The following is an 11,803-nucleotide window of genomic DNA, read 5'->3' as shown; positions in this document are numbered from 1 at the left end:
GAGGTGGAGGAGAAGGAGAAAAGAAAGAAGGAGCGGAGAGAATTTCTAGAAGCTCCAGCACACACACACACACACACCCCAGACAAAAACTTTGAACCTTTCCTGCAGCTCCAGAAAACACACATACCAAACAAAAACTTTGAACCTAACCTGCCCGCCTTCTTGTGCTCTTACTGCAGCCCCCCACTAGGAGGCGGGGCCTCTGCAGGGCGGGCACGCGAGGATAGCTGGGAATCGTAGTTTCTGCGCCCGTGGATGGGCAGGCGCGAGGATCATTGTGCGCAGTCGCACTCGTGGCTCTGCGCCCGCCGCTGTGGCCATTGTCCGGCCCTGTTGTTGCAGAGCAGTACTGCCGGGAACAAGAAACTGCAGCGGGCGCTAGAGGGGCGGACCTGAGGTCGCGGATTCCGAAGCCCCGAGGCAGATTTCGAGTGCAGTGGGTAGGAGGCTGTCCTCCCGGCCTCGCCGACCATCCTGCGGGCGGACTGGGCGTGGCCGGAGGAACTGTCCCGAAGCTGTGGGGCCTTTCATTTGGCCTTGGGAAGAGCAGCACAAGAAGGCGGGGCTCCTCCCCACGTTTCGGCCGAAGTGGCTGCAGAGCTGAAGGGGTGGGGCCTCGGGGTAGCCCGGTGAGTGGATCCTGTCCTCTCTCCTCAGCCCTGGACCATAGCCAGCACACACTGAGGCAGGAATGGCCCCGAGACCTCCGACGGCCAAGCCCCAGGTGAGCCGAGCCTTCCCCCACCGCCCGGAGCATCCCACCCTGAGAGGCCCCCGGAGTCTGTATGGAACAGTTATTGGTATAGGTATAGAGTCTTAGTTTGGATCGCTTTGAGTCTCCTCCTCTGGAGAAAACCCCTCCCAAAGTGCCCAGCCCTGGGCGGAGCGGGATTTCTGAAAGGATGGAATTATGAGGAGACTAGGGAAGTGCGATCTTGTGAGAGGAAGTCAGTGTTTTGGGGGTGTCAGCACTGAGACTTTATTGCAGTGTGCACTTCTTAGAACTCTTCAGTGAGGAATGGAGGATAGGGGGACAAGATAGAAAAGCCCCCTGCTTCCCATCCAAAGGCCATAAAGAGACAGTAGGGGGGCAGAAGAGACCTATTAGAGTAAGAGGCCGGTGAAGGTTGAACGCTGAGTCCGAGACCACCATTACAGCCAAACCTGGACAGACTAGCTCCAGCTTTTCTTGCCCCCCCCCACCCCCGCTCGTTTTTTTTTTTCTTTCTTTCTTTCCCCATTAACAAATGTATAATGTGCGCACCCTCCATAGTCCCGGCTTCAGGTTAATTAGTAAGAGACAGATTTATCAACTCACTTTTTAGTTGTAGTAAAAGGGGCGTTTTCTGGACATAAGCTCTGAGGCTGTCCATTACTTTGATGAGAACATAATCCAAACTCTGTTTGGAGTTGAAGGTAAGAACTAGGACTATAGCTCAGTGGTAGATCACTTGCCTAGTATGTGTGAGGTCCTAGCCTCAATTCCCAGCACCTCCTGGAAAATGATAAGGATGGGCTGGAAAGATGGCGCTCCAGTTAAGAGCACACACTGTAAGCTTTTACACGCTGCTCTTGCAGAATTAGTTTCGTTCCTAGTATTCACCTTAGGAAGCACACAGCCACCTTGTAGTCCAGGTTCAAGGGGACCTGATGGCTCTGGCTTCTTGGATACCTGCTCTCACAGGAACATAATTGTTAGAAACAGGGGGAAAAAAATCTCAGCTCAAGGCATTGAGGAAGAAAGGATCACACAGAGTTGAAAGAAGCCTAGCAGGGCTCTGAACTCTTGTAAAAATGGTCCAACTGAACCGAAACTGAGCTAAAAACCACAGTTTGCCAGGGTGACTTCCGTCTTTTCTCCCTCACAGAGGTGGTGACTGAAACTCATCCTGTTAATTGAAGCTTGATCCTATAACCTGACAAGATTGGCTAATTGTTGCAAAGGGGAGGGCTTGGGGAATATAATGTGGGCCTTTATAAGGCTGTCTATTTTCGTGAGGGGAAAAAGGGTTTGCACAATACCCACAGAGAGACCCATAATATAACAGAATACTTTTAACAGTAAGCTACAAGTTATAGTTGTTACAGGTGTCATATAATCAAGTTCAATCTAGATAAAAATACTAACAGTGTCTTTTAAGGTCAGTTTATAGAGTCCAAAAATGTAGGGCAGTCAGTAGAGTCGCTGCCTAGAGTACAGGAAACCCTGGGTTTACATCCCTTCATGAACTGCACACAGCCTGGAGAGAACTAGAGAAGTCACCCTTGGGAAAGAACATTGAGCGAGGTCTAGAACAGTGGCTAGGAGTATTTTCTGTAGAGCTGAGGGAAGGCTGTGCACTGTGGTGAGGATGTGCAAAGCAAAAGGATGCAAAAGAGAGACAAGTTAATAAGGCAAGGAGTCCATGTGACTGGGACCGAACTGCCTTCTTCTGCCTTCTGTGGATCAGCAAGCTGCTGCCTGGCTGTGTTGTTTGCAAAGACCCACACAGGTGATGATGATGGTGATGGTGGTGATAATGATGTTCTAGATGATTTGGGGTAGATCTCTACCCCCTACTATTCTTTCCAGGCAACTGAATCACCTTCTCTTTAGACTTTGCTTCCTATCCTCTGCCCTGTGCTTCTGTCTAATGAAAAGAAAAATCAAATTGTAGAGCTAGAGATGGCCTCAGCTGATAGAATGCTTACCTAGCATGAGCCAAGCCCTGGCTTCCCTCCCAGCGCCACAGACACCAGATGTTGTGATGCGTGGCTGTAATCGTACTATGTCAGAGGTTCAACCTCCACCACATAGTGAGTTGGAGATCAGCCTGAGATACACGAGAACCTGTCTTAATAATTATAAATGGGGCTGGAGAGATGGCTCAGCAGTTAAGAGCACTGACTGCTCTTCTGAAGGACCTAAGTTCAAATCCCAGCTACCATGTGGTGGCTCACAACCATCCGTAATAAAATCTGATGCCCTCTTCTGGGGTGTCTGAAGACACTACAGTGTACTTACATATAAGAAAGGAAGGAAGGAAGGAAGGAAGGAAGGGTTGAGAGCACTGACTGCTCTTGCAGAAGACCCAGGTCCATTTTCCAAAACCCACAGAGTGGCTCACAACTGCCTGTAACACAGCTCCAGGGGATCTGATGTGTTCTCCTGACCCTCACGGGTTCCCGCATGAACACGACGCACACACATACCCTCAGATACACACACATAAATAAATGAGCAGATATTTTTAAACATTAGTAAATACATAAACAATTTGTAGATCAATGTGTGTAATGGTTCATAAAGCATGCGTGTAGAATGTGTGTAAAACATGGGCAGGGAGCTCCTAGGTATGTACACCAACAGTTGGGAATGATTATCGGGAGAATATATGGGGATAGGAAGGCTTGGTGATGGTGGTGCACGCCTTTAGTCTCAGCACTCGGGAGGCAGAGGCAGCTGGAGTTCTGTGAGTTTGGAGCCAGCCTGGTTCAAGAGTGGGTTCTAGGATGGCTAAGGCTGTAACAGTGAAAGAGAATGGGAACTGTGATCTGGGCAGGACAGTGTAGGCCTGTGGTCCCAGCCCACAAGGCAAAGCACCGGCGATCCACAGTCACCTTCAACCACCTATTGACTCTGAGGCCAGCCCAGGCTACATTCGACAGAATCGGACATGCAGGGCTGTGGGATAGACTTCCCCTTTGACTTTTCCGTCAGGCAAACTCGGTGCTTGAAATTAGCATACAAAACCAAACCTTACCCCTTGGAGCAGCTAACACATGGTCCCCAAGTCTGTTGTTCCCAGCACTTCAAGAGGAGCGTTTGTGCTGTTGATTCCGACTTGAGCAGGACTGTGATCCCACAGGAGTCGGTGACATTCAAAGATGTGGCTGTGAACTTCACCCAGGAAGAATGGCACCACGTGGGCCCTGCCCAGAGGAGCTTATATAGGGATGTCATGCTGGAGAACTACAGCCACCTGGTGTCACTCGGTAAGGAGGGGCCACCCCTGCTCAGTATCTCACATCACCCCTGCTCAGTGTCTCACATAGTCCTGAATTTTCCTCTCTCAGTTGCACACAGCCTAGATAGAAAGACGGAAGCCCAAGGCTTGGTTGGGGCCCATTTTGGGGAGCCAGCTTTCCTGGGCTTTGAGCCTGAAAGATCCTTATTTTACAGAGCTAGGAAAGGGGCTTTGCTAGTTTGCTAGTGTGTCTCCTTAAGTTGCACCTTTTCTTTTCTTCAGAGTTCCTGAGGATCAAGGACTAGTACTGACTTATAGGAGGGGCCTTTGTCTGCTTGCTCAAACACCCAAATCTTGTGTGTTTACCCATGAGCAGGGTATCAAGTCTCCAAGCCAGAGGTGATCTTCAAATTGGAGCAAGGAGAAGAGCCATGGATATCAGAGAAAGAAACCCAAAGACCTTTCTGTGCAGGTAACGAGTTCAGAATTCTGCTCCTGGAAATCAGTGTAGACAGGGCTACAGCTTATGGAGAGGACTTCTTCTAACTAGAGGTGTGGGAGCTGTCTGACCTGAAAAGGAAGCCGAAGCCATTCCTGGAGCTGTCTCTCTTCTCCAGTCAGGTGTTCCTGCTGGAAATAAGTCTTATGGGGGAAACATAGACAAGTGCTGAATTACAGGCATGTACTACCGCACCCAGCTTTATACTGTCATCAGAGAGACGTTAACCCCTTAATGCCAGCATTCAAAAGGCAGAGGCAGGTGGCTCTCTGTGAGCTTGAGGCCAGCCTCGGCTACAATAGTGAGACCTGGCTGGTCTCTAAAGAAAGTGAAGACAAAACACAGGGCGGGGCTGGTGTGAGGTGACCCTTGGTCCGAGCCTCCCGACACCGTGTTCCAAGCACACAGTCCCCAGGAGTCAACACTGCCTTCACCTTTGAAAAAGAAGCATGTTCGAATTTTGACGAAGCCAAGTTTTCAGAGACCGTGTTTTCATTTTTAACTCACAGAGCGAGCTTAGTTTATGATGAGGCTTCTGACCAGCCTGAGTGCATTGTGCTTGGTAAACGTACACTCCACAGTAAATCTGTACAGTACACACTTCGGGGAGAGGTCTGTTTGAGGCCTTTACCAATGGAAACAGAAACAAAACTAACTCTTTATTAAAGCCCCACTGAGAGGAAGTCTGAAAAGAAAATGTAGCAGTCTCTGCCCTTAGGAGCTTTGCTTCTTGTTTTAGTTGTGAGAAAGTGTGTGGCTGTGTGGCCCAGCCTGGCTTCACACTACCCCCCCCTCCCCCCACACGCACACACTCTCAAGTGCTGAGATTACAAGTGAGTGCTATTGTGTATGGCTGACACTATGAGTTTAGGACTGATTCTTGTTGCAAACTTAGAAGGTTGAGTATTGGACTTCTTTAAGTGTTGCTTCCTCTCCCAACATTTTATTATAAGAATCTCAAATATATGGAAGACACCGGAAAGTTGTACAGTAGTTGTCATAGAGCCGCCACCTAGGTGATCACAGACTTTGACTCTGATACTTGCTTTGCCGCATGCCTCTTCATCTACCCACATAAGAACCACCTTTTTAATGTGTTCTTAAGGAAGTTGAAAGCATAGGTGTGAGTCTCGTTAGTTAGAGTTCTTTGTTTTGTTTTGTTTTCCTTTGAAATACTGAAAATAAAATCCTGGGCTTTTCCCAAGTTCTTAAAAAAAAAAGTTCTGTATCAACAAACTATATCCTGAGTCCAGGGTTCAGCTTTTTATTTAATTAACCTATGAATTATTCCTTAAATCTCAGGGCATGTATATATAAGCAAGAGTAGGAAGTATATGTTCATGTGTTCCGGAGCCACCAAAGGCAGAGAGGGCATTAGATCCTCTGGAGTTAGTGTCACAGTCAGTTGTTAGCTGCCTAGTGTGGGTGCTGGGAACTGAACTTGGGTCCTTCTCGAGAGCAGTGCATGCTCTTAACCACTGAGCCACCTCTCAAGCTCTGCTCCTTGTTCTCATGCATATGGGTGTTTTGTTTGCACATAAGTGTGTACCACAGATCCCCTGGGATTGGAGTTAACAGTTGGGAGCCTCCAAGTCTGTGCTGAGAATCAAACCTCGGTCCTCCGGAAGAGCAGCCAGTGTTCTTAACTGCTGAGCCACCTCTCACCTCTTTAGCCCCCCAATTTATTTTTATAGTTTTGGGTTTTTTTGGGTTTTTGGTTATTTTTGTTTGTTTGGTTGGTTGGTTGGTTGGTTTTGGTTTTTGGAGGGACATGCTTGATTTTTGTTGATGTTTGAGTTTATGAGATCTGTTTTATTTGGTGTGTGTGTGTGAAGGATAGAAGAAAAAGCCATTGCAGCCCTTGGAGCTCAAATTACAGGCATTGTGTGGGGCTCCCGCTGCTTATTGTGAGAGTGAGTGATGAGATCCAACTCATGTACTCTCTGTTGGATAGCAAGTAATCTTGACCCCTGGGCCACCTTCCCAGCCTTAGGTTTTTCTTCCCTGATTTGAACTTCTGATCCTTCTGCCTCTGCCACCTGAGTTTTGGGAACGTGGGATGCCCCGTCACACCCTGTTTATTTGGCAGCAGTGATCAAAGCCAGGACCCTGGGAGTGCTAAGACAGGCTTTCAACTAGCTTGTTCTATTGGCAGCCCTATAGGGTTTATTTTTTAAGTAAATGTTGCATACACTAAAATGTTCAATCCTGTTGGCTTTGACAAGTGCATTAGCCCTTCTGACCCACACTTTTGTTTTTGAGAGAGCATCTCCCTACATGTATCCAGATTGGCCTGAAACTCATGATCTCTTCTGCCTCAGTTTCCCAGGTACTAGGGTAATAGGTATAAGCAAGGGTGCCTGGTGTTTCCCTTAGTTTGTTAAGGTAAACATTCTTTTTTGTTTTTAGATCTATTTATTTTACATGTGTGTGTGTGTGTGTGTGTAAGAATGTCTTGCCTGCATGTATATATGTGTACTGTGTGCATACCCGGTACCCACAGAGCTCGGAAGAGGGCACTGGATTTTCTGGGACTAAAGTCACAGATAGTCATGAGATTCCATGTGGATGCTGGGAGTCACATCTGGTATTCTACAAAAGCAACAAGCGCCTTTCAACACTGAGGCTGTACTCTTAAGTCCTAAAAATTACTATTCTTAGAACCTAAATATTAATGTTATCTAGTATTATTATTCTACGGTTAAAAAACAGACCTAGGGGATATATCTATTGACTGAAATAAATTCTTTGTAAAGTGAGGTGATGGGGAAGGGGGACTAGGGAGATGGCTCAGCAATTAGAGATTTGCTCTTGCAGAAGACTCAGGTTCAATTCCCAGCATCAACATGGTGGCTCACAACTCTGTAATTCCAGCTATAGGGGGGTTCAATGTCCTCTTCTGACCTCAATGGGTACCAGGCACACATGGTGCACATATAAGCCTGCAGACAAAACACTCATAAAATAAAACACACATGAAATAAAATGAAACTTTAAAAAAGGTATTTTAAGAGCACTTTAAAAAGAAAGAGGTTTGGGGACTGGGAAGACAGCTAGGTTAGAAAAGTGCCTGCTTTCAAACATGAGAATCTTGGTTTAGATCCCCAACACCCATGAACACTAGAGATCTGTAACCCCGGCACTGGTAGGACGCAGGAAGGGAGAGACAGATGGATTCCTGGAACTCATTGGCTGGCCGGTGTGGCTGAATCAGTGAGCTCTCAGGTTCAGTGAGAGCCCTGTTCCAGATACTAAATAGGCCAGTGAGATGGCTCAGCAGGTAAGATGCTTGTTGCCAAATCTGACGGCCTGCGGTTGGTCCCTGAGTGTCACATGGTAGAAGGAGAGAATTTACTCCTTCAACTTTTGTCAGACCTCTACACATGTGCTATGATGCTTGGATGTGTGTGTGTGTGTGTGTGTGTGTGTGTGTGTGTGTGTACTCTGCTCTCAGGTCCCAGATGTTGGGATTAAAGGCTTGTTAGGCAATAAATGTTATTTTAAAATTACAAATCACATTAAAAATTAAAATACACATGTACACAGAAGAGAGATGATTGCTATGGAATCAGAGCTCACACAAACTGAAACTCCTCCTAGTTGTAAGACCAAAAATAACTTGCTTTCCGAATCATGACTTTTTCTCAGTTTTTAGCATGGTGCGTGGCCTCCGCATATGTCAGAGAATCTTTTCAGAAGATCCTTAGCCAGAGATTTTTTTTTCTGCAGCATTTAGAAGCCTGCTTTGTAATAGGTTACTGTAAAGGAATTATAAAATCAGCTTTAAAGGAATTATAAAATGGATATATTAGCCAGGCAGGTTTTTGTTATGTAAAATCAGTACTCGCACACTTAGGCTCCTCTGTGCTTCTGTTTCCTATTACACTCGCCCACTTACATGGGCTTTCCTCACTCTCTGGATGTGACAGGCACTCAGGATTTGTAATATTCGCTGGTACCTCACTCTTTCTTTTCTGCAGGCATCTTTCTCTAAGGGACTGATTTAAAAATATAGCCATGCATGATTTCTATCTCATTTTCTTATCCCTACTCTAGCATTTTGTTTGAGCTGCAAGAAATGTGGGAACTTTTGCACTTTATATTTCTTTTAGACTGGAAGACCAGGCCTGAGTCCTCACGGAGTCCTCAGCAGGGCGTATCTGAAGTATTCCTCAGAACAAATGTTTTGTCACACACCACAATAGGTGATATCTGGAATGTCACTATCCAGGGGCACCAGGAAAGTGGGAGAAGACAGCTGGGGCCAGAGGCATCTTCCCAAAAGAAAATAACCACTCTAGAGAAAAAAATTGAGCAAAAAAAAGTTGGTGAAGACTCTAGTTTGAGCACACACTTGGTTCCACAATTGGACATTTCTTCAAGTTTAAGGCCCAGTGACTGTAAAACATTTGGAAATAATTTGGAACACAATTCAGAATTAGTTACTCAGAGTAATATCCTTGCTAAAAAGAAGCCTTATAAATGTGATAAATGTAGGAAATCATTTATTCATAGATCATCACTTAATAAACATGAGAAGATTCATAAAGACGATGCTTACTCTAATGGTACAGACCAAGGAGTTCAGTCTGGAAGAAAACACCATGTGTGTACGGACTGTGGGAAAACCTTCCTCTGGAGAACACAGCTCACTGAGCACCAGAGAATTCACACTGGGGAAAAACCCTTTGAGTGTAATGTGTGTGGAAAGGCCTTCAGGCACAGCTCGTCCCTTGGTCAGCATGAAAACGCACATACAGGAGAGAAGCCCTATCAGTGTAGTCTCTGTGGGAAAGCCTTCCAGCGCAGCTCATCTCTTGTTCAACACCAGAGAATCCACACTGGAGAGAAGCCCTATCGCTGTAATCTCTGTGGGAGGTCATTCAGGCACAGCACGTCCCTTACGCAGCATGAGGTGACCCACAGTGGGGAGAAACCCTTCCAGTGTAAGGAATGTGGGAAGGCCTTTAGCCGGTGTTCTTCCCTTGTCCAGCATGAGAGGACCCATACAGGAGAGAAGCCTTTCGAGTGCAGCATTTGTGGGAGGGCATTTGGTCAGAGCCCATCCCTTTATAAACATATGAGGATTCATAAAAGAAGCAAACCTTACCAAAGTAACAACTTCAGCCTGGCGTTTGTGCCTAGCACTCCTCTTCCTCAAGGTGAAGGCGTGCTTCCTGAAGTAAAGTCGTACCATTGTAATGACTGTGGGAAAGACTTCAGTCACATTACAGACTTCTCTGAGCACCAGAGGCTCCACGCTGGAGAGAATTCCTACGGCTCTGAACAGGCCCTTGGTCAGCCGTCCCTGTCTCATCCCCGAGAGAAACCCTATCAGTGCAACGTATGTGGAAAAGCTTTTAAAAGGAGTACAAGTTTTATAGAGCATCATAGAATTCACACTGGAGAGAAGCCCTATGAATGTAATGAGTGTGGGGAAGCCTTCAGCCGACTCTCGTCACTCACGCAACACGAGAGGACTCACACTGGCGAGAAACCCTATGAGTGCATTGACTGCGGGAAAGCCTTCAGTCAAAGCTCATCCCTCATTCAGCACGAAAGGACTCACACAGGAGAGAAGCCCTATGAATGTAATGAGTGTGGGCGGGCCTTTAGGAAGAAGACAAATCTGCACGATCATCAGAGAACTCACACTGGAGAGAAACCCTATGCCTGCAAGGAGTGTGGGAGAAACTTCAGCCGGAGCTCAGCCCTTACTAAGCACCACCGAGTTCACGCCCGGAATAAACTGCAGGAAAGCTAAACAATGGGATGGGGAGGAGGCACGGCCTAAAATCTGCTTCCAACCCAGTGTCAGAGGATTCTGAAAGTCTGAGAATGTAATTATGTGTTTGTACACTGTGTATAGAGAAAACTGCCACTAGAAGAAAAAACTTGAAATTAAAGCCATTCTTTCATACCTTATTACAGGCTTACGTTTGGAAATTAAAGCCATTCTTTCATACCTTATTACAGGCTTACAAGTACGGCATATGTAGTCGTTTGGAAATGATGTGACCTTACTAAAGCTTTTGAATATATGTGTGCAGAGTCATCAAGTTTTAACAGCTTGATATGTAAATCCTGTTGTTCACAGCCTTGAAAGAAAGAAAGAAAACTCATAGTATGGCCAAGGCTCATTTCAAACACATTGACAGTTTCACTTGACTGAAACTGTAGAAATCAGTTTGTTACCCAGAAGTCCACACTCAGAGAATTAGAGCAACTAGCTCAACGGCCTAACTGTACAGAGGGTTGCACGGCAGGCTCGAACCCGCAAAGCTGAACGTCAGAAGCTTGTTTTCGGGTTCTTTGGTCTCATACCATGGCTATAGAAAGGGTATTTTGGAGTTCAGAGGGCTTTAAAGTAAAGTTTTAATATAGATTCCCAGACATGTTGTGACATTTTGAAGAGCCTGAAGACATACAGGCAACCATATGGAAATCTGTCAAAAATGTAAGGCCACTTAGTGGAAGCTTACAAAACAAAAGATTGTCAGAAACTGACATTGATGGAATGGGACACGGACACATGCACGTGCATGCACACACACACACACACACACACACCACACACCCTTCCCAGCTGTAATTATGCCTTCAACTGATGTATCATTCCATTGGCGTTTCATGGCACTGCATGAGGAGAATTTGCAGTTTACTTGAAACCCTGCCTTCCTCTCTGGTACTTCTGAGGTCTCTCTCTCTCTCTCTCTCTCTCTCTCCTCTCTCTCTCTCTCTCTCTCTCTCTCTCTCTCTCTCTCTCTCTCTCTCTCAAGTCAATTTTACTATAGAGAAGTATACACCTAACTACCCACAGCCATAAACTTTCTCTCTGACTCCATTTACGGAAACAGCATGGTTTGCCTCTTTTTGTGTGCAAAGAAATTACACTGCTGTTTCAACCCCCATTTTAACTCAGTTGCTTTTCTGTTATCAAACCGTGAGAAAAGCTTCCTCAGTGCCTTGCAAATGAATGTAGGGTAGCTGTGACCATTGATCCCTTTCACACATTATCACAAAGTCCTCCAGCCTCTTTCCATGAGTTCCAGGAAGTAATGTTGATTGTTGTGAGTGAGGCTAATCGGTGAGACTTTCCTATTAGCTTTTCTGCATGTTGGATGACAAGTTTCATTGACCTTTCTTAACCTTTATGGTATGAGGTGGCTCTCAGGAATTCATATGTTTTAGGGGGTTTTTTTTGGGGGGGGTGTTTTGTTTTAGTGGGGATAAATAAATGTTCATGGGAGCTGAAACGTAATGTGTTTCCCAATAAGTCCATTACCCATGAGTCAAGATGAACAAGACATTCTATAGCAGATAGGCACTTTCCATATTGTAGTCATTCAAAGAAACC

The 11,803-nt window shown here is 46.0% G+C and overlaps 1 protein-coding gene across 9 annotated transcripts; it reads left to right on the top strand.

Moving 5' to 3' along the window:
- The first annotated feature begins 312 nt into the window (after positions 1-312).
- On the top strand, positions 313-11,005 carry Zfp90 (ZFP90 zinc finger protein). 9 transcript variants are annotated; one of them, XM_021170075.3, is made up of 5 exons: positions 340-440; positions 658-724; positions 3,849-3,975; positions 4,324-4,419; positions 8,559-11,004. In XM_021170075.3, the coding sequence occupies exons 2-5, from the start codon at positions 692-694 to the stop codon at positions 10,208-10,210; spliced, it is 1,908 nt and encodes a 635-aa protein (XP_021025734.1). In that variant the 5' UTR covers positions 340-440; positions 658-691; the 3' UTR covers positions 10,211-11,004. The 9 variants fall into 9 exon arrangements, 8 of the variants coding, with proteins under 8 accessions (XP_085699738.1, XP_021025734.1, XP_085699735.1 ...); XM_085843609.1 differs by having other exon boundaries at positions 3,789-3,975; XM_085843611.1 differs by having other exon boundaries at positions 422-440; positions 4,230-4,419; positions 8,503-11,005.
- The last annotated feature ends 798 nt before the right edge of the window (positions 11,006-11,803 follow it).

Source organism: Mus caroli, unplaced genomic scaffold, assembly GCF_978045245.1.
Source record: "Mus caroli unplaced genomic scaffold, Mus_caroli_1 scaffold_10, whole genome shotgun sequence".
Classification (NCBI taxonomy): domain Eukaryota; kingdom Metazoa; phylum Chordata; class Mammalia; order Rodentia; family Muridae; genus Mus; species Mus caroli.
This window is presented reverse-complemented; position numbering and strand designations above follow the sequence as displayed.